At 37.4% G+C, this 24,071-nt stretch overlaps 1 protein-coding gene across 1 annotated transcript in view; it reads left to right on the top strand.

Moving 5' to 3' along the window:
• The window catches only part of CNTNAP2 (contactin associated protein 2), a 1,530,550-nt gene that overhangs the window by 669,847 nt on the left and 836,632 nt on the right, over positions 1-24,071 (top strand). The window contains exon 4 of the mRNA XM_033098968.1: positions 9,236-9,383. Within this exon, the coding sequence (XP_032954859.1) occupies positions 9,236-9,383 (148 nt within the window). The remainder of the gene's footprint in view (positions 1-9,235; positions 9,384-24,071) is intronic.

Genomic DNA, 24,071 nt, shown 5'->3' with positions numbered 1-24,071 from the left:
GAGAGAGGGAAATGCAGAGTAGAACCCATTTATTTGAGAAATTTTGCAGTTGGAGAGAGTAGAAAACTAGAACTAGTAAAAATGGAGTCATATAATGTAATATTTCAGGTTTCTTTCTTTTTTTTTTCCATGAAAGGTGAGATTCAAATATATTAGAAAATAAATAGCTTTTGTAGATCCAGGTAGTATCTTTATATGGGCTCTTTCTCTGTATCACAAAGAAACATTACTGAGTGTTAATCTTGCTATGGAATATAAAAAGGGTAGGAAGCAAAAGGATATTAAATTGAGAAAGGATAAAGTCATTATTGATGCTCAAATCAGAGAATATTTAGTGCCAAACTTGTCAGTATCTCATGGTATAAAGCTATCCAAATGAAGAATTCCACATTCTGAAAAGACAGAATTTAAATAATGGTAATTTATTTTGCTATGACTAATCCTCATCCTAAATAAAACTTGGTTATCTTGTTGATCTTATGCTTAGGAAAGCATTTGATTCCACATTTAGAAAGAGATGTACTCCGGATACTTTCCAAGGAGTAGATTCTCAAATTTACTGCCATTGAAACTTATCCAATACTTGAGAAAAGAGTGTTTATGGAAGATAACTTGAAGGCAGTGCGACCCATCCATCCTCTAGACCGGGGGTGCCCAAACTTTTTTCAACGGTTTTCACCAAGGGCCATATGCAGTAAAATACACAAACAGCCGGGCCACTCACTCGAGGTGAAGCACGTATTGCCTCACCTGGTTTATTTAAGTAAACTAAATATATTTTTGGAATTTGCTGCGGGCCAATTAACAATGGATTGCGGGCCGCAGTTGGCCCCGCGGGCCGCAGTTTTGACACCCCTGCTCTAGATACCTGAACTATTTCTACATTAAGTCATTCAGCAGGGAGCTGAATACCTGCATTGGAATTTTGATTACCGTTGTAAAATGGCGATTACTGAATTGTATTTTGGCATTTGTCCATAGGGCTGCATTGAAGGAAAGCCCCTATGCGATTTGTCTCTGTCTTCTTACACAGATGTTGTTGAACCAACTTTAACAATTGTCCTTTTTCTCAACATTTTAAGTAAATATATAGACAAAATAAGAAAACCAAAGGCAATGTTAATCAAGCTTGACAGTGTTAAAGGAGGGAGGCAGAGAAGGCAGGACCGAAGGTCCCCGTATCTGAGACTAGATTAAGGAGGAATAAGTGTGGGAGGCAGCGAGGCATCAAAAGCACTGACTCTCCCCTTCAGGTAGACTGAGGGCAGGTGTGCACAAAGGATAAGACCTGTGTAGCACCATCACCACGTGATCCCCAAAAGGTATAAAGAAAGGGAAAGATAACTGGACTTTTAAAGGTTTTTACCTTATTTTTCTAAGTCACATTATGTTTCTTGCATTACAATTCTTGTCTTAATGAATGAATGGTTCTTCTAGTGAAATACTTTTCACATCTGTTCATCTCTTTGACGTAATGCAGAACATAAGGTGTATTCATTCGGTCAAGAGCAGAGGTGTCCAGAGAGAGTATCGCTGCTCATACATAGAAGGACTGTTTGAGCATTTGTCCCACGCATTCACCATCGTTTTGCAATCCCCAAGGAGTGTGTTTTTAGCAGAGTTCAAGTGAATTACCCATGTGAACCTCCCAGGTTTGATGGACAGGTGGGCGGTGTGTGTGTGATCACATTGCTCCTAGCATTTCTCCTCCGATTTTCACATGATTTTTGCATGGTCATTTCCTTTTCTTCCCCATGATCTCTACATTTTCCATACTTATAATGGCGTCCCCATACCTGTGGAAGACCTTTATTAACCCAGTGTCTACTTGAATCAGACTAGCATGCTCTATTTTTTTTTCCTGTAGGATATTATCACACATAGGGTTTATGAACTATAAATGGTTGCTGAACTAGTACAGCAACTATTCCTGTGGTACATCCAGCAATAATAAGAGCTATGAAATGTGAACAGGTGGGAGCATGGGAATGCACATTTTTATTCACTCACTTAGTCAGGCAGTAAATTTATAGTTATTGGACACCAACCACAATGCGAGGGGCGTCAGATATGGTGGTGAACGTCAGATATAGGTTTCATCACAAACTTCAGAGCTGACTCACATGCTTCTGAATCAGTCATTCAGTCACGGGTCATCAGAAACGTAAGTAATTGCAGTCCAGTGAAGGGAATGAAAAGTGTAGGATGTCATGAGGCACCTGTTGGACGGTGTAGGGTTGAGAAGCAAGCGTCCTTGGATGCCGTCCTGTCAGGAAGCTCTGTCTGAGCTCGGTCCTGCAGGGTGTGCTGGTCCAGCTAGATAACGAGAATGACATGAGAGTTCAGGTGAAGAGTCTGTACACTCCTGAGTGTAACAGATTCAGGATTTCATGAAGGTAGTTTTCTTCCTGCCTCCGCAGGAAGTGCACATAAGCCTGGAGACTCATATCAAGCCTGGGGAATGAAAAAATCTATTTCTACCTGTTGATATAAATTGTTAGCATGGGGAAAATAAAATTTAAAATCCAGCCAGAAATAAAATTTCACTTGAAGTTATTATAGTGATCACAGGTTTATGACATCAACTTAAGGAGTAATCAATATGAGTTTCTGTTGCAGCAGAGACATTTTGTATTTTCAGAAAATAAGATCTCTCACTTTAGGAAATATTCATGTGTTGTTTTTGTCACCTACTCTCATGTATGGGACTTGCCAATAGCACTGAAATCTTCTCCCGGACTTGCTTACACAACAGTGCAGTCTTTAAGACAGTTTTCATTCTTACGCCAAACCTTTGCACGAAGACATATATAGCCTCATTCATTTGCTGCAATCCTCGTGTCCTTTATTTTGTGTTGCTTGAAATGTGAGGTGTTAGTGAAGACTAAATATATTTATTCTCTTCACAGAATACTTGATAAGTTATACGTCAGACCCTATAATAGCAAATTTAAGGGAAAATTTTAGTTCCTGCATCACACACCGCACACTTTTAAGTCCCTGTATATTTTCCTCCAGTCTGATAAATTATGTGCTTCAAGGGAGGATGACAAAATGCTCTTCCAAAGTTTATTGGTTTTTCAGTGCCAAGTGGCTGAACCATCTTCTAATGACTTTAGACTTTTGCATCCTATGTGAATTGAGGGGAGGATTTTTTTTTTTTTTTAAGTTGAAAGATTCTCTTTGATTAGGGCCTGGCCAATTAGAGCCCATGCGCCCCCTCTGATCCCTGCCTGTTCTTTTAAAGTCTGTGAGCTAAGATGGTTTTTACATTTAGTTTTTAAAATTATTTATTGGGGTGACATTGGTTAGTAAAATTATATAAGGTTTCAAGTGTACGTTTCTGTTGTATCGCATTGTGTATTCACCACCCAGAGTCAGTTCTCCTTCCATCACCATGTATTTGATCCCCTTTTCCTCTTCTACCATCCCCCCAACCCCTTTACACTCTGGCAACCACTAAACTGTTGTGTCTATGAGTTTTTGTTTGCTTGTTTGTCTTATACATTTGTTGCTTTCAGTTTTATATCTCACATGTGAATGAAGTCATATAGTTCTCAACTTTTTCTGTTTGACTTATTTCGCTTAGCATGATAATCTCAAGACCCATCCATGTTGTTGCAAATGGCAGTATTTCATTTTAGAATAGTATTCAATTGTGTGTATATACATCTTCTTTATCCAACCATCTATCAGAGGATGCTTTGGTTGTTTCCATGCCTTGGCCACCCTGAATAACGCTGCAATGAACATAGAGGTACATATATCTTTATGGATAAATGTTTTCAGAATTTGCGGGTAGATTCCCAGAAGAGAATTGCTGGGTCTTATGATACTTCTATTCTTAATTTTTTGAGGAATCCCCATGCTGCTTTCCATTGCGGCTGCATCAGTTTACTTTCCCACCAGCTGTGTATGTGGGTTCTTTTTTCACCACAGCCTCTGCAACACTTATTATTATTTGTCTTGTTGATAACAGCCATTCTAACAGGTGTGAGGTGACATCTCAGTGTGGTTTTGATTTGCATTTCCCTAATAGGTGGTGAAGTTAAGCATTTTTTCATATATCTATTGGCCATTTGTATGTTTTCTTAGGAGAAGTGTCTGTACAGGTCCTCTGCCCATGTTTTAATTGGATTGCGTTTTTTTTCTTTCTTGAATTGTGTGAGTTCTTTATATATTTTGGATATTAGCCCCTTATCTGAGGTATTGTTTGTAAATATCTTCTCCCATTCAGTTGGTTGCCACTTTGCTTTTGTTGATGGTTTCTTTTGCTGTGCAGAAGTATTATAATTTGATATAATCCCATTCATTTATTTTTACTTTTACTTTCCTGGCCTCTGAGATCTAATTCATAAAATCCTCTCTGAACCCAAGGTCTGTACATTTAGTACCTATACATCCTTCTATGCAATTTATTGTTTCAGGTTTAGGTCTTCGATCCATTTTGAGTTAATTTTGGTACATTGTGACAGATAGCAGTCTAGTTTCATTCTTTTGCACATGGCTTTCTAATTTTCCCAGCACCATTTATTGAAGAGGCTTTGTTTTCTCCGTTGTATGTTTTTGGCTCCTTTGTTGAAAGGTATCTGCCCATATATTTGTGGGTTTATTTCTGGGTTCTCAGTTCTATTCCATTGGTCTGCGTGTCTGTTTTACTGCCAATACCCTGCTGTTTTGATTATTGTCACTTTGTAGTATAAATTGAAGTCAGTGTGCTACCTCCAGCCTTGTTCTTTTTTCTTAGGATTGCTTTGGCTATTAGGGATCTCTTGGGATTCCATACAAATATGATGATTTTTTTTTGTTCTATTTCTTTAAAAAAAAATGCTGGTGGGATTTTTATAGGGATAGTGTTAAATCTGTATATTGATTTGGGTAATATGGCCATTTTAACTCTGTTGATTCTTCCAATTCATCAGTATGAAATCTATTTTCATGTTTTTGTGTCTTCTTTAGTTTCTTTTAATAATGTCTTATAGTTTTTAAAAGTATATAGGTCCTTCACATCCTTTGTTAGGTTTATTCCTAGGTATTTTATTCTTTTTGTTGTAAGTGCAAAAGGAATTTTTTTTCATTTCTTTTTCTGAAATTCCATTGTTATCATATAGGAATGCAATAGGTTTTTGTACATTGATTTTGTATCCTATTGTATTTGTTTATTGGTCCTAACAGTTTTTGGTAGAGTCTTTAGGGTTATCTATATAAAGAATCATGTCATCTGCAAAAAGTGACAATGTAACTTCTTCATTCCCAATTTGGGTGCCTTTTATTTCTTTCTCTGTTTCTTTACCTTTTAGAGTGGTGTTCCAAAAAATAAATAAATAACAGGAAAGAAGATGTAAGAGGATATGGGACTGAGAGGTACATGGCTGGAAGAGCCTGAAATATTTACTGTTTGGCACTTGACAGAAAAAGTTTCCCTCTCCCTCTTTCTTAGGCCATCTGAACTATTGTTTGGGCTAGAAGAACTATTTAGTGTATATGGTGGGAAATTTTCAGTTATTAAAATTTCAGTGATGTTTAGATCCTTCAAAATTAGCTTTCTGAATGACTCAGAACATGTTATAAAACAGCTCTAACTCTTCGCTGTATATTTAACAATTTATAGGACATTAACTCTAAAGGAGCACCAGAGGTTTAACATTATATTGTATTGCTCTTAGCTTTGTGAAGCATAAAGCTTATCAAGTTCCATAAACACTATGTTAGTAAAAAAAACAAAACAAAACTATACTTCTCAGAATATATACAAATCATAGCCAGTAAAGGAGTTTTAACAGCGATGACATACAATTCACAAGTGTCTGTAAATTGATTTTTCAGTCTTACAGTGATAAAATTTGGTGTTTTCATATATCCACAAAGCATATATTATGGTGTGACATTTGTCTAAATGAAGGTTGAATATTAAAGGGTATTATTCTATTCAAGATGGGTTCAAATTCATTTTAATCTTTCATTTTGATGCAGATTTCCAAATCTTAAAAGTTTTATGAAAATCAGCTGTATGTCTTACCCTGTTTTTTCTTTCTACAGCTAGGTGAATGTGAAAAAAAAGGTCATTTTTCAAGCCCTGTGGCATTGAAGCCCATTGTGGCTAAAATTATAAAGGCACTGTAGCACACCAGTCTTTTTTTTAATTAATTTTTTTGGGGTGAGATTGGTTAATAAAATTATATATATTTGAAGTGTACAATTCTACACTACATCATCTATATATTGCATTGTGTGTTCACCACCCAGAGTAGACCAGTCTTTCATTTTTAGTAGTGTTATTCATACTTGGCATTACTTGTTAAAAACTACAGAGCAGCTTTTGCTAAGGAGCACAATAGGCTTATGGTTTTGAAAATGTGTAAGAAAGAAAAATACTAATTTGTGTCAAAATTTGTGGAAATAAACATGAAGAGAGAAGTAAAATATGTAGGCAAAAATATGCTCTCTAATAAATGGGCCAGAAATGTAATGGACATCCAAAATGTAAGATGATAAAATTATCTGACTTTAAATTTGATATTCAAATGCACAGTATCAAGCATGAAAAATGAATGTGTGTGCCTAACTAGAAAAACCTTTATGCCTAGCTGAAAATTCGATTCTCAAAGGTCAGGATGGGAGGGGACGAGCTCAAGACTTGGCCCTGTTTGTCCTTATTAGCCGTTCAGTATCAGTAAGTCCTCTCATTCTTCTGATGCTGAGTTTCCCGATTTGAAAAAAACGATCTATATCTATCTATATCTATATCTATATCGATATCGATATATATAATTCCTGCCAAATAGCGTATTCTGTGAAGCACAAAAATACAGTGTGTACTAGAACCCTTTAAATAATAAAGTGATACATAAATATTAGATGTTGTTTTTATTAAGTCAATGGCTAGACCTTCTTCTCTGTTTCTTAACTTTAACAAAACCTGCTAGGTGAAAGGAGACATTTCACATGTGTTTGTGCATTTGTATTCAGGATAATGATCAGTACACCATTCTTTGGAAATATTTTAAACTTCTATTAGGATCATGTCGCAAATCTCAGTGAGCTTGGAAATGAAAAGAAGTACAAAATACACAACCTCCTGATGCACTGAATGCTGATGAAAACACCCTCATACCATGCATTTGTTCATAAATAATACACTCTCTGTACTCCCTTTGAAAAACTAACCTTGGATCAAAACGCGACCCTCCTAAACATCTAAAATTCTCTCTGCGGCTTTTTAATTTTATGGTGAAATCTCAAATGCAGTATATCTAAGTCTTCACTAATTACCTTTCCCTTCAAACATCTCTGTGTTAGTCAATATTCTTTCAGTTGCTTAAAATAAATAAATAAATAAATAAAAGTGAGGAAACAGGTCCAGTCGTAAGAAAGCCTAGCTGTGATCTCGGGCAAGCTCTGCATTTCGAGGCTGAAACCACGTCCTCCCATTTGCACCCATTGGCTTCACATTGTCTTGAGGTGCAGTCCTCAGAAGAGCTTAATGGAAGGAGACCCTCCTTTCCCAATAGTCCTAGGTTTCACTCTGTTTTCTCCCCCCAGGCCTTGTATCCGGGATCCTGAATGTAGTAAGTGTCCTGTTGCTTATCGTCAGCACTCACGGCCACACCACCTTCCTCACTTGTCCCTAAATAACCCTCTCCTTGTCACCAGATTACTCCACCCGTCGTTATGTACTTTGTATTATGGTACAGTCTGTGCCGTTCTCCTTGGAACTTCACTTTATGTGGGGCGGCGGATTGTAGGGCTCAGTCTTCAAAATTATAAGACGTGTAACTTTCTTGCTTAAACCTCGGCTGTGGATTTCCTTCACATGAAATCTGCAATATCACCATGGCCGACAGGCCCTCCTCGCCCCCACCGCCACCGCTCCAACGTGTCCCCCGCTCTCTCCTTCTTCACTGGGCTCCCAAAACACTGACTTCCTCACTGTACCCCGGCCAGGCAAAGTATGTTCAAGGCATTTGCAATTCTGGCCTTTGTATATACTACATATGTTATTTAATATATACAATATACGACAATAACACATGATATAATATGTAATGTTAATATACATTATAAGTTAATATATAATATATAATTTAGTTCCAAATAGATATATTCATCATATCTCTATTGTTTATCTGCCCCATTTTGCCCCACTATCTACTTGAATAGCATAAATACCAGGCAAACTGAAACTCGATGTCTCTTGTTCAGTCCTGTAGCCCAGGGACTGGAGCAGTATCTGGTACAGAGAAGGCTCTCAGATATTTCCTGAGGGAAGGAATGAATGAGCAAGTGAATGGATCAGTACATGAGTGAATATGTGACTGAGTTGTTCCAGCAGAAGTGCTAAAATTGAGTCTCACTGAGGTAGGTCCCATCCCTGATGCTAGAGGGGAGCATCTCTTGAATCAGGTGGGTTGACAGTGGTGAATGGGTGACCTTTGGGAGAAAATCCAGAGGGTGTTCCTCAAAGAAGAGGAGAGGCCGCCAAGAAGGGGAAGAAAAGCTGGGTGCTCTGCGATCCCCCTTCCCTCTCTGTTACCGATGCCTGTACGTTAACATCTTGGAATCGGTCGGTTTATATCTTTCTCCTACTCCCTTCTCTCAAAAGGTTATTCTTCCTTTTGAAATACCATCTTTTGTTTTCTTATTTTCTCATACAATTCACATTGGCAGTGACTCTCAATTCCTTGCTGCCAGTCTGCTTGCCTCTGGTACGATCTACTGACTATGGTTCTCTTATTCTGTCACTTCTTTAAAAAAAAAGCACAATGTAGTCAATTGTTCTTTTTATCTAACTGATGTTGAAAAAGTTGTCAGATTTCTAATGGTGGCATGGGGAGGTCATGTAGAGAAGATTTTTTAAAAGCAAGAAATATGGTTGGGTTCTATAAAAAATTGTTTAATGCATAATTCAAATATTAAACCTCATAATTAAAATATTTATTGTATACTACAATGGGTGCCGTATAGTATTTCATTCTTTTAATATATGAGTATATTTACATATGTGGAAGGACCCATGGAACCTTGGCCCAGTTTCCATTTGAAACTGAAACTTGTTGTCAAGTAAAGGATATATAGACGCTTTCCTCTTTTTTTTTTTTATCCGAATTGTTTATGGTGTGCAGAATATAAAATCCTGCCACCGGATAAGCTCCTTGGAGTTTATTTTAGAACACAGGAAAGAGCATGGTTGTTTTCAGGTATCTCCACTGATTCTTGCATGCTGTTCTTCTTGCAGGCTTTCCCGGGAAACACCAACTCCGACGGCGTGGTCCGCCACGACCTCCAGCACCCGGTGGTTGCCCGCTATGTACGCGTGGTGCCCCTGGATTGGCACGGGGAAGGCCGCATTGGGCTCAGGATTGAGGTCTACGGCTGTGCCTACTGTGAGTAGCAAGCACACAGTTCAAGTTTGCCCTGGGTTCTGCCGTCTTCATGTAAACAGTAATCTGTTTGTTTTCAGTTGTTTATCGGTTTGCTTTCTCTGACGGTAACCTGCCTTCTGTTTTTATATATAAATAACAGAAGGTTGTCTGTGTGTTATACATGCATATTTACATATATACACAAACGCACATAAGAGAGTACCTTAAGAATACCTTCAGTAAAGCATTGGGAAGCAATTTTGTTCAATAGACCAAACCAACAAAGCTTATTAATTAAATTGCCTAAAGTCTTATGAAATGTTTAAAAACTGGAAGCCTATGCTGTTCTCCATCTTTTTGGCTCATTGTGATTCATTTTGAATATATTCTTAAGAACACCTTTCCATTTCTCTTCAGTTTAGCATATCACTCTTTTAAAGCCACGCACTGAGTTTCAATATCAATTACATTTTATATGTCTATAAATTTTATTTGCATCTTTTTCAAACTTACTTGGCCATCCAACATGTTTCTTTTCCTTTAAAGATCTTTTAAACTCCCTTTTTGTACTTTTAAAATACATTGTACATGTGTCTGTTTCAACATATGGACTTGGGGATTTTAATTCAGCTATCTATTGTTTCTGCTTCAAGTATGTCTTAAAATATGACAACATATTCTGTAATCATTGCAAGTAGATTTGTAAAGTTTTGAGTCCGTGTTGTCATGGGCTTTTCCATCAATGCTAGGCTCCGGTGATCATAACTCAGGAGGGAAAATTACCTGAAGCTAAATAGGAAGCTAGATTTTCTAGTGTAAAAGCCTTTCTGGGGGAAAAATCATATCCTTTAGGAAACTGCATTAACATTTCTCCCTATAGATGCCAGTGGAGTAAATGATAAATTGGCAACATGGGATCAAATAAAGTAAAACAGAAATTAAAACATAGCATTGCAGAGGTTTTAGTAAATTGGATAATGGCCTCTCAGAGACACCAGGTTCTAATTCCCAGAGTCTGTAATGTTACTTGATAAGACAGGTTGTTTTGGATGTGATTAAGTTAAAAACCTTGGCCTGGGGCGATTGTCTAGTATTGCCCAGTGGGCTCCAATTGCATTCACAGGTATCCTTGTAAGAGGTAGACAGGGGGAGGTTTCATACACATAAAAGACGGAGGCAAGGTGACCACGGGGGCTGAGATTAGAGACATGTGGCTACAAGCCATGGAACGTGGGCAGCCAGCAGACACTGGGAGATTTGACCACCAGATTCTCCCCAGAGCTTCTGGAGGCAGGTGGCCCTGCAGACATACTGATTTCAACCCAGTGAAACTGAATTGGGACTTCTCGCTTCCAACACTGGGAGAGAACAAACTTCTGTTCCTTTAGTCCATTGTGTTTTTGGTAGTTTATTGTAACAGTATCAGGAAATTAATATAAATGTCAATATCATAAAAAAAACTAAGACAAAACTAGCCGAGTGCAGTGCTTCCGAGCAGAACTTCATACAAAGATGTAAATGTTCTCCACCTCCTCTAGTCACCAGCCACCTGTGGCTATTGAGCGGTTAACACATAGCTAAGACAACTGGGGAACTAGACTTCTCACGTTATGTAATTTTAATTAATTTGAGTTAAAATAATGTGACTACTGGCTACCATATAGGATGATGCAGCTTAGAAGAACCAAAACATGTGCTCCTTATTTTTCTTGTTACAATCTAAATAAATTATAACATTTTCTTAGTGACGGTCTCTACTATTTTTTTTCCTGTGTGTAGAAAAAAAAATAATCTAATCATCTTGAATGCTATCTTAACCGTCAAAAATTTGGTGACAGGTCACTTCCCTGACCAGTGTCCACGTCGGATTATTTTTCATTTGTCTATTATTGAAGAATGCAAATTATACTTATATTTTTTCCAAGAAACCTATACATGTTTATAATAAGAACAAGATGTGTTAAACACACTTGTTATGAACTTTCCTAAAGTTAAAATATTTTAAATTTACCTGTACTGGGATTCAGAGTGGATTGGGTCCTTGGAAGACGACCCTCTATTTTTGCATGAATTTAGTGAACTGCTGCCTTGAGGGCCTTGTTTCATTTTTCACGGAGAACAGGAATCGTGGATCTGTCAGTGGGGAAATGTAGATCCGACACACCGTCCCGTTTTGCCCTCTTGTGAGTAGCAGGGACTGTGTTCTCTGGGGTCCCAGCAAGGAGAGAGACTAGGCTTTCATGACTCTGGTGGGAGAGAGAAATGAATTCTCTCGTCGTTCTGAAAACCCCTTAGGGAGTTTCTCTGAGATTTCTCTTAAACCTGCAGGTGAGGGGATAGGGTTGTACTACTGGTATTTCCAAGTGTGCCGGAAGACCTAGAGAGGGAGAAATCTCAGAGTGAGTGCTGCTTCCGTTGAAGTGTAGTTCTACCGTCATTCCCTTTGCCAGCGTCATCTTTCCTCCATGCCACTCTCCCAGGATCACTGTCATCTGAGAAATGACGTGGCTCTCAAGGATGAAGTGAGAAGTTCACGCTATTCCAGGTGGAGAATTCAGTTCCAGGGCACTGCTTTGAAGACTGTAGGGCTCTACTGTTTCTGTTTCCTGACTTGTCTTGACAATAACAGGAATTCCAATGTCAATGAAGTTAAACTCATTTTGGATGATTCTCCTCCCTCTCTGTTTCATTTCCCCTCAAATTTAGTTGCAACACGTGCATGCTGTTATTTGTAAAAACCCAGGGATCTCCCCCAGGTCTTTTGACTCAGTAAGCCATTACCAAATGCTAATCTTCTCCCTCTCGAGTGGAGGGACTGCATGAAGCTGAAGGGAGAAGTGACAGTCCAGTCATATTAAAATAATAATAATAATAATAATTCTGGCTGCAGTCCTCAAACTTTCATTGAACAAAAGCCCACCACAGTGTGTTGGTAAAAGTAGTGAACGTTTTTTATGACAAATACTAAATTAGCTTTAACCAGAGTCTTCGTAAGAGCAAGGTCAGCACCTTGGGAAACCAGGATACACACAACTGAAGTAATTCTATCTATGCCTTCAATTTGGATGAGTAATTAATACAGCCTAGAGATGTCGTCCAATGCAAATCATGGTGGAAAATAAGTGTTAGGCTGGGGAGAAAAATATATCAGGAGAAGCCAGATACAAATGAAGAGGGACAATGTTTTGTCCTTTTCATGCTGTGCTGAGAATATTCTCTTATCGCTACCACAGACTTGTTCCCATAGCTCTCTTGCTGCCTAGGCAAGAGAAACTGCCATGTAAACATGCATTCGTTTGCTACAGCTGTCATAACAAATCACCACAAACTGTGTGGCTTAGGACAACAGAGATTTATTATCTCACAGTTCGGGAGGGCAGAAGTCCGAAATCGAGGTGTCAGCAGGGTTGCGTCCTTCTGGAGCTCAGAGGGAGAAGCTGTTTCCTGCCTCTCCCGGAGCTTCTGGTGGCTGGCTGCCCGCAGTGCTTGGTGACTTGTAGCTACATCACTCTGATCTCTGTCTTTATGTGGCCTTCCGCCCTCTGTGTGTCTGTGAATCTGTATCCTCTCATGGCCTTCTAATAAGGACACCTGCCATTGGGTTGGGATCCACCCTAACCCAGTATGACCTCATTGTCAAGTAACCAATCCCATCTGCAAAGACCCCCTTTCCAAATAAGTCGACATTCTGAGTTTCTGGGTGGATGTGAATTTTGGGGGGAACATTATTTCACCTGGTACAACATGGGTTCATTAAAATTCATACAAATTTCTGTTTAGATCGGTTTAGCTGGGCAGAGAAATAAGAAATCGTTCTGGAAGTCAACTTGTTTTTCTCCTTAAATTAGATGTTTAATTTTGTATAATATAAAAAGGTCCCAGATTCTTATAGTGTTTTGTTCATTACACACACGTTCATGTGTGTGTGTGTGTGTGTGTGTGTGTGTGTGTGTGAAATGAAAAGATTTATTACGTTGTTTGGGGATCGATATATTGTGACACAGATTCATCAATCTCATTAGCATTTATTGAATTCTATTTGTAAGTCATTTCACTAATTTTAAATCCAAAACGCTACACTGGCCATATCACATCTGTACTTAAAAGACTTTAAAGATCTGTTATACATTGCCTGTGAAGTCCTAAGTTCTTAGCTTGAGGTATAGCACCCTTCCCATTACCTCGGCCGTCTTCCACCCTATCACGTCCACGTTACACTTTATGCCCCACTCCTACAAACTCTGTTTATTTCCAAATACATGACCTGCTTTGTAATACACGTTCATCCAAGATGTCCTCTCCTCCTGCAGTGTCCTCTCCATCATTCTTCACCTGACCGATCTGTCTTATCTTGACAACTACTTGACTTGGAGCTGATAGGTCCTGGAAAAACACCCTTAAAAAAAATGAATTGAGATGCAGTTTCCAACAAGAAGATGTCTCTGAAGTCCCGGAATGAACCACATCTTTTTTTTTTCTTTACTCACACATTATGTGAATATATCCAATGGAATATTTATGCAAACATTCCAAAATCCAGCAGGCCTTAAGGTATTGGGGGGAGGGATAGGGGTGGAGAACACGAAAAGTCACCTTCCTCATCACTGGCGTTTCCCATTAATTAGCAGACTCCCTGTATACAATCAGTGTTTCCTGAAATGAACTAATATATGATGTAAATGATATAGATCTAATTTATTCCCTCAATGAAAATTGATTACTAGTTGATATTGTATAGATTTTTTTCCACTGCTACATCGGGTATGATTCTATTACATCATATCAAATGGTGCTCTAGGGGCCTACAGAATGTTGAGATAATTGTGAAACTGAATTTAGGTATGGTTCCAAAAGAGCCATATCAAGCAAGGATCTCAGGTTTTCCTTTTCTAATTTGAATGCGTCTAGACCTTTGTTATTTCTACTTAAGGGTATTTTAAACCACAATTTTGTGAAGCTGCTTATGAATTACATATATAAATTGCTTATCAGAAGAAGAAAAATAATCACACTCTTATTAATTCATTTGAACTTTATGTTCAGGTTAATATGAAAATAAAAGTAAATCAATATAAAGGTAGATTTAATCACTATCAAAGCCACGTTACACATGGCCGAGAGATAATTAAAATTGTCATGCAAGTAAGTTATGCATGCAGCTCATGCTGTGTTCTTATGTTTGTGTGCAATAAATTTAAAACAAAATGGCATGTTATAAACAGAAATGTTCTGGCCATTAAGAGAAATGGAACTTTTCTCTTGGAAAAATGGAAGATTCAAGCACATGTAGTATTCTTCAGTTCTTTAAAAAATAGTTTGTATTTCAAACTGGAATTGGAATATGACAATAGAAAGATTGTTTCTCTGTTTCTAATTGGAGCTCACCTTGGTGGTGATAATTCAACACCTGGTCATCTGATATTTCTAAAATGGTGAAAAATATACTAGATCATTTGGTCTGTATGTATTTAGCAATGTAAATGTAAAGGTATAAATATTAAAATATAAGAAGGTATTATTTTATATAGTGAAAAGTCAGATCCTATTCCTGGACCGATATTTGAGGGTGACATTTGCATTGAAAAAAAATTCAAGTTATGAAAAACAAAGAATTGCATTATGGTTTTCCATGTCTATGGGGATACATGAAAATCAGCCTTTAATTGATTAATTTTTTCCAGTGTAATTTTTTTACTTGGAAGATGATTACAGTTGAGTCTAGGACTATGAGAAAACATAGTAAATGTAGCTGTCTGCTTAGGTAAAGGACAGTTACAAACGGCAACTCGTTCACATTTTGGACTTATATTTAGTATGTCACTGATTTAGAGTTATATTTACATTGTATTGCTTACTACAAAATCTAAATTTAAATTTACTCTCAATAATTTTCAAGGTTAATTTGACATAAAATCCATAGTGTTGATTTAAAAGCAAACTAAAATTATTGGTACAGCATAACATGTAATTAAGCCATGTTTGCAGTTCTGAATTAGGAAAAACAGTCTACTTCTATTGTAGAATAAGAGAGGATGTATTTTTTACTGTAAATATTAGTCCAACACTCTTTTCATAAAATAATTTTCCAAGAAAAGCTAACATATTAAAACAAAACATATACACGTTATGTTTGCTGGTTGGAGAGAAGAATGAAATAATGAAAAATAACTATGTTTCACCATGGTTTCTAAATAAGTTATTTCAATTAATGCAAAGAACCATACTCTACAAGCACTTTAAAACTGTAAAGTTCCCAGGAGACCCCTCAGCCCGATCCCTTATTTTACTACTCAGAAAACCAGTATCTACAGGGTTCTGCGACTTCCATAAGAGAATTGATCACAGACCTAGAAAACCTGCATAACAATCTAGGGCATTGTTATGACATTTGATACCTCCCTGCTCTGGTTCATTCTTTTTTCCTTCTCTACCCACAAGGACTTTTTATAATCATAGTGATGACCTACATAAAATACTATTTTGTATTTGACTAAAACTTGGCCCATAGTTTTCCCTATAAGAATACATAGAAAGAGATGTTCAGCAAGAAAAATATCTTAGCAGTATTGGACATTCCACATATTCAACAGGAAAATTTAACGGTCTGATATTCATAATACACTCATTGTATAGCTTGCAGATAGCTTGCAAATAAACACAACTCAAGCTTTCCTTGCTTTTTGGTGCAGAAAGTTTATCAACCTCAGTTGGTCCGTTTCCTCAGGGAATCAGCTCATGAGCTATTTTAAGTACTTTTCACATATATGTCACTTCTTATTTATGTTAGGTGATTACAGACAGTATTAAAGTCAAAGTTATAGTTATATAGTCCATCAACATGTCACTTGTAATTCCTGTTTAATGTGAGGAAAGAAGTAAAATTTAAAACTCTGCAAATATGTACTAAGATTCTTTTATTAGCTTTTATTCTTGAGTTGTTAGTCTTAATTATCACCTTTTTAAATGAGCTTAGCTAGGGAGAGAAGAGCAAATATTTAAGATGGCAATTATCACCTTCATGAATTACAAATAACAATATAATAAAATAATCATTTAGTATGCTGACATTTAAATTTTCAAGCCATGCAAATTCTTGGTTGTATCCATTGAAAATTAGAAATCAGTCATTTTAAAGCATCTAATAATTGTGTTCCTATTAGACTGGTACCAGATTCTTCATACCTAGACTTGAGAAGGACTATCACAATTTTATTCTTATACTCCTATTCTAAATTGAACATATAGGTACTATTTTCTTATGCTCCAAATATTGTCACAGTAGTCTCCTCAACCTTTCATGCTCGTTTTGGTGAACTGGGAGCGGTTAAAGAAGCTGCCTTATGTACCATTTGCCTCCCAATCACTGATGTTAGAAAAGAAAGAAGTCAGGTGACCTGGACCAATCTCTCTGTAAACATTCTGAGAACTAACTGTAGCTCCAAGCACCCCCAAATAATGATTGTCTCTACGGGAAAGTCCTTATCTATGGCATGTTTTGAGCAAGATACCCCTGTTGTAGGTTGCCTATGATAAACACACTTGGCTCCCTGGAAATTAACTCATAATCTGGGTGATCTCTGAGGTATTAAGTGGAGACGTTTCCTAACTTAAGTGCTCGCTCTATATGAAGTAGTAAACTCATGGCTTATCTGACACCCTTATACAGAAAACACAATTCTTTCCTTCAAATCGTATCACCGGGTTATCCTGCATTGCAAAGCACAGGTGAAAGTAGGACTGAGCTCACTCACTGTCATTACTGTTTGACTCTGGGCACAATTGGTTTACCTTCTACCCCAAATTGAGATATGTTGTGTCCATCTGTTATAGGGGTGCTATTTGCTGATTAAAAATAAACTATATTGACTAATGCTAAGATTAACCGTCAAAAAAAAATTTTAGTAATTATTACAACAAAACCCAGTGAGAGACCCAGAAGCATATCTGAGGGATACAGCAGATGAGGGGTTTCGATTCATAAACACTTGGCAACAATGTTTAAGGTAAAATCTGGCACACGTTTCTTTAAAACCATGCAACAAAGGAAGTGTTCTGAGTTTAAAACCATGAGGCGACTAGAAAATGCATTGTGTTTCCCCCTTTCTCAACCAACTTGTCCCAAAACTGCTCAGCCTGGTGGTAGAACCCCTGCGTCTCTCCCATGAACCCCCATAATGACTCTAGAACACTCATCTCCACTTGCATAATTAGCACTACTCATTCTCTTCTTATTCTCTATTTTTTTTCTTGTTTTGCATACAAGTCTTTCTAAATGAAAAGGATAAATGTCTTAAAACAAATTATATTTTGTATGGTGGCCGCAGTGAATATCATTATACATCGAGGTCCCTCATCCATGGTACTGTTGATGTTTTTGCCTAGAGTGTGTACTGTTGGACATAGGTGGGGAGAGGCTGTCCTATTCGTTATAGACTCTTGAGCGGCCTTAGCCTCTACCTCCAACTTGGCCTCTACCTCTAGATGCTAATAGTACACCCCACCTCTTCCAGTTGTGACAACCAAAACTGACTCCAGACACTGAGAAATGCCCCCCCCCCGGGTGAGAACTGCTTGTATACATGTGCCTGTTGCCCGCTAATTGGCTCGTTATATGAGATAAAGAAAATAGACACATTGTAAGAATTGATTCCGTTTTCATTTCATCTCTATTATAGTGCCAGCTGTATGCAAGAAGTATATCCTGCATGCAGAGATTTCCTCGGAGTTTATACTGGTACGGGTGATAATCATGGTATTAAAGTATGCCTACAGATACAGAGCTCCTATGCATATACTGTAGATAGAAACACGACTATGTCACCTTCTCAGCATAAATATTGCAAAGCAAACTGATCCCCTGAATTCTCATAGATTTTATCTGTGCCATTTATGGAGAACCCAGCAAAATTTCTTCTAGAGTTTAAAAATAAAGCTGTTTTATTTTGATTAATTGCCAATTCATCAGTCTTTTGCCATTAGTTATGCCATCTTTTCAGCTAGGATTGATTTGAATCTCTGTTCTTCTTTGACTAATTTTACATTTTCTTTAATGTGCATTTAAGTTTGGATTGAGGGTAAGATGGACGGGGTCCTCCACACAGTTTCGGCCGAGTGTTATTTATATGGTTGTTCATTAGCGTTTTGCATTTGTCAATACACAGTTAAAAACAACAGAAATATTACACAATGTGCTTTGCTTATGGTCTACAAATTCATACTGTTTTCACACAGTCCATTTGAGAAACATTGATCTTTAATAAATAATGTGAAGGCTAATTTTCTCTAAAAGACAGGAAATGAGTAAACTAAAGCTTCATCCTGCTTCTCAGCTTCATTTTTAAAGGGCTCTATTCCTACTTACCAAGGAAAGGAGGAAAGTTTTGTATTTTTACTAAAGCTTCCATTGACCGTGTAACTCCACATGACCCCATGGATGTGTTCAGGAATCCAAGTCAAATCTTTCCAATCCTTGCAAAATGCTCCGCCTCCGTCTCCCTGTGGTAAGAAATGGAATGACATGACACAAGCAAATGCTGTTTAGGTTTTGAGGATAAAGTCTTTACCACCTTAAATAGTGCTTATTCAGATCCGTACATAGTGGCGCACAGTATGTGGAGAGTGTAGAAGAACTATGTTCTAGATAAAGGTTCGAACAATTTCTTTAGTGAGCAATGCCATTAAATTGGCTTGGCTGTGTTTTTATTGCTTTCAATTGAATTGATTGAATCAGAGCTGTTTGGATAACTCCGACAGCTTCAATTTCCTTCAAATGACTCACTTCATAATAATCTTGCCCACAAAATTGTTTTTTGGTGTTTTTGTTTGTTTGCTCGTTTGTTTTGTTTTGTTTTGTTTTGTTTTGTGTGTGTGTAGGAAATTTGATTCATTTTTTTGGAGGAGAGTAAAGATTAGAGATGCTCTTGATTGTAATTATTTCTCGTAATAAACTGGGATCACATTTCAAAACTAAGTATATTACTTTTCCTTTCTCCATGCTTATCTTAAGTCATCCACTTTGTTAAGCATTTTACATTTGTTATTTAATCCACATGACAATTCTATGCAGTAAGCATTATTACTCCCATTTTAAGATGGTAGAAGAGGGGATTGGAAAGCTTAAGCAACCATCTCAAACCTCCTATTAAATAAACATGGCATTTACTTCAGATTTAAACCCAAAGAGCCATCTCCTGTCGTTATGTCATACTAAATAAATTTAATTTTAATTTTGGATGCTTTTTAGTAATAATGTATTGAGTGAGCATTAACAAAGAATTATAAAAATTCCAATGTCAACCAAATTGATGCATCAGAATTCTCATGATTCAAATGGCTCATAAAAGTATACTACTAATATGAAAAAGAATAAATAATACACACACAGACACATACACAGTGTACTGCTGTGTACCATGTTTCCCCAAAAATAAGACCTAGCCAGACAATCAGCTCTAATGCGTCTTTTGGAGCAAAAATTGATATAAGACCCAGACTTATTTTACTATAATATGGGACCGGGTCTTAATGTAATATAATATAATATAATATAATATAATATAATATAATATAATATAATATAATATAATGTAATACCAGGTCTTATATTAATTTATGCTCCAAAAGACACATTAGAGCTGATTGTCTGGTTAGATCTTATTTTCGGGGAAACAGGGTAATCTGTATTCTACCACAAAAGTCTCTCCACCTTATAACAAGAGGCTGTTTGTTGTTAAAAAATGGAGCATTTAACTGCTAAATGATGTGGAAGAATCCTCTGACCACACCGGTCTGTATAGATTTGACATTTCCCTGTGTTTTGCATGGCATTCTTCACAGAAGGTGTTGCTCAGATTCTCTTGAGTGCACACGTGCCATCTTTCTCTCAGCCTCTCTCCTCGAACCCATCACAGCCAACAGTGCTTATAGTATATTTTTCCACAAATAGTTACAGAATATTTAGTTAATAAGAAAGGAGCCTATTAAATGTCAAAATATCTCCAAATGAAGGAAAAATGAAAAAGAAAGGAAGTCTGTAGTGAATGGAAAATTATTCTCCCCGTCTTCAACACATCTATATCTAACTACTTCTTTCTTAGAAATTGTTACAATCTTGCATTTGACTGGCTTATTTCAATCTAGAATAACCAAAAAAATGTATAACTACAACTCATGAAATCCCACATCAGTTTTATAAAATTTTAAGAGCTAAATTTCTTGTAAAGTAAGCCTACAAAAACATTTAATCAACCCAAATGGAAAGTAAAATGCAGGACCCGTGAACGTTTTTGTAATTAAGTAATTCTGACATGTATATTTTTTTTTCCTCATTTCTTCTTTCTATAGAAAATCTTGTAGATAAGACTGAGTTTAAAGGCACAATAGGAGAGGAAACTTGTTACATAGAGTCTTATTCAAACCCCTGTTGTTCTCTTATTAGCTAAGCAGCCTTGGATAAGTCATTGATCTTTTCTGAAATGAATTTTCTATTTGTAATGTGAAAATATCTATTCTTTAACATCGTAAGTATTAATTGAAGAGTTTAATAGAAAATGTCTTGTACACAGTAATTGGTCAATAAATGGCAGCCATTTGAATTTTCACTTAGAGAGCAACTTGTGTTTTAAGTCAAGAAATACATTCATTCGCCCAGCTCCCAAACTACCAATATATTAAGAATGAGATCAAAATTACTGAAGACAAACTTGGGATCTAACTATGAGCTTATCGATTCCAACTATTAAAAATTAAGGAAGTATAAATCTTACGTAAAATTTAAGATGATCTCTCTCAACTTTTTTTGAAATACCAAGTAAGCGAAATCCAAAATGGCTGCAAATTATTGTTCGCAAACTGGCTGGTGAGTGGCCGACGCAGAATTATACCTGCAACCCACAAGGTACCATTGGATAAATATGTGGATCAGTATCTCCCTTTATATGACATCACTTTGTGTGCTCTTGGCCCTCAACATATAATTTCATGAGTTCATTATGCTTTTTCAGTCCATTCTCCAAGTATATTATCAATTTCTTGAAGACATGAATTGTTTCTTATACAGTGTTTCCTGTCCCTCTCAGCAATCAAAGATGTGTCTTGTGAATACCAGGTGCTCATTTTTATGTTGATTTTTTAAGTGGAAATTATTAGAGATGTATTTCTGATTTCGTTTTGATTTTAGTGGATATTAAAGTCAGGAATAGTCAAGAAAATGGAGGAAGAGGCCATCGTCTTGACTCTTATTTTTCTTATTTATCTACTCTCCAAACTCTAAAGCAAAAGTAAGGTGAGAAAGACATTTTTGTAGGGGAGCACATTGCAAGTTAATTTAGAGGTCTAAGAGCAAACGCTAGGTACCTGCAGCCGATACATGACGTACAGACACTCTGAGGCAACAAAGATCACATGACCTAGTGTTTGAGTAGAGAAGAGAAAAAGTATTCTCAGCGATCCATAATGAGTCTTCTAACTGAACTAAAGATGTATGTAGACTGTAGCACGTAGCAGATCGTTGCCAGTTTTAAGGTAACTCCATTCAGTTCTGTTACCAGTACAGGCAAGAGATTAGGGGACGTAAAATCCCAGCTCAGTTGCCAGAACGCTAGTGGGAGAATAGTCAAGGTGAAAAATAGTGATATAAATAATTAAATACTCTCACTCACCCCAACATCAACCATAGCGACTACTTCCATTTTTATTTAGAAGACCACATTAGACCAGATCTATTGGAGGCCGAGAACTGCATATAACTTTATAAAGAATGGAATTTTATCACATTTTTTTTTACTGTGCTACAATATTTATAATGTAACAGTGACAGTCAAAACACCAGTCCCTCCTACATAATTCATGTGTCCACAAAAAAGGAGATCATCTAAACTGTCTCTAGAATATGAGTCTTAGATCCAGCAGGTACTGTGTCACTTTGGGCAAATTGTTTAGTCTCTGATCTTCAGTTTCCTCAGCTTTAAAGATGGAAAAAAAAAAAAAAGATTCTTCCTTGATAAAAGAGACTAATTGAAATAAGCATTTTATTTTATCTTTAACCTGGCAGCCTAAAATGAACCCTTTTCAGTTGTATTAATGTTTAATTGACCAATAAAAAGTGTACATATTTAAGGTGTACAACTGGATGTTTTGATACAGGCATACACTGTGAAGTGATCACCACAGGCAAACTACTTAACATATGTTTTAGGTAAGGTATGAAGTCTTCCCAAGTCAATGCCAAGTTCATTCAGTGCCCACAATAGACTTCAAGTTCTTTCCCCTTTCCGTTTGTATTAGTTTCCTATGCTTTATCACAAACTTAGTGGCTTCAAGCAATATACATTTATTATTTTCCCATTTCTGCGTGTCAGGTGGCTAGGTATGGCTTAACAGGGTCCTTTGCTCCGAGTCTCCCAATGCTGCAATCAAGGTGACAGGCTAGACTGTTGTTTTTATCTGAAAACGGGCTCTCTTCTGAGCTGAAGCACTGTTGGCAGAAATCATTCCATTGCAGCTGTAGAGCTCGGGGTGGCTTGCTTCTTTGGGGACAGTAGGATAGAGAGTCTCTATTTCTTCAACTCTCTAACCTCTAGACCCTCTTTTAAGGGTCCCACCTGCTTGAATCAGGCTCACTCAGGATGGTCGCCTTTTTCAGTAGCACAAAATCAACTGGTTAGGGAGCTGTGACAGTCAGTCATTTGTGTTGCCTTGGCTCAGTTTTAATCCCCAGTTGTTCAATCAAACAAAAATCTAGGTGCTGCTATGAAGGCTTTCATAGATGGGATTAATCTCCATAATAAACTGGCTGTGACTAAACGGCGTCATCTACAGTAATCTTCCTAGACCTGATCTAATCAGCTGGAAGGCCTTAGAGCAGAACTGAGATTTCCCTGTGGAAGAAGGATTTTGCCTGTGAACAGAGTTTAGGACTTCTGCCCAAGAGTTTCCCATCTACCCTTCATGACAGCCTGTTTTAGACATGCCAGATTTGCTTACCCAGAGCCTACATCACGTACACCGATTCCCGGATGTAAATCTCTTAATACATATATATCCACCCGGCAGCTCCCTGACTGTCACAGGACCTTACATCTGTGGAAGTCCCTTACTTTCCCATCCATGTGACTTAATCAGGAGAGTGAATCCATCCCCTTCACAGGTCCTGCCCACAGTCAGGTGGAGGAGGTTGTACAGTCGTGTGCACTAGACCCAGGGAGTTGGGGGGTCGCACCAGAATTCTGCCGTCCACACATTCTCCAATTATTTGTTTTTCTTTTCTCCCAGTGAATTCTGTTCAGTGATGAACAAGCAGTCATCTGGGCTGGGAGAATAGGGAAAGGAAGTGATCACAAAAATAGAGCAACTGAAGCTTGATGCAGCATGGGGTTGATCAAAAGGTATAAACATTGCGTCCATGTTGATATTGATAGATCTGGTACCCCACAGCTCTTTAGTTGCAAATCTGCAAGTTTGTGTACTCGCACTCTCTTTTGTCTAGTATTCAGAGCAGGGCTACCCAACAGAACTTTCAATGATGGAGGAGATACTCTATATCCCCCTCACCCAGTACAGGAGCCACCTGCCATGTATAGCTGTTGAGCACTTGAAATGTGGCCAGTGTGTCTGCGGAACTGAATTTTGTACTTTATTGAATTTTAACTAATTTAAATTTCACTTTAAGTCGCCACATGGTGGGTCGTGGTTGCAATATTAGAGCAGCTA

The sequence above is a fragment of the Rhinolophus ferrumequinum genome, chromosome 26 (genome assembly GCF_004115265.2).
Source record: "Rhinolophus ferrumequinum isolate MPI-CBG mRhiFer1 chromosome 26, mRhiFer1_v1.p, whole genome shotgun sequence".
Taxonomy (NCBI): Eukaryota; Metazoa; Chordata; class Mammalia; order Chiroptera; family Rhinolophidae; genus Rhinolophus; species Rhinolophus ferrumequinum.
Note: the sequence above shows the minus strand (reverse complement) of the source record. Positions and strands in the feature narration are given on the sequence as shown.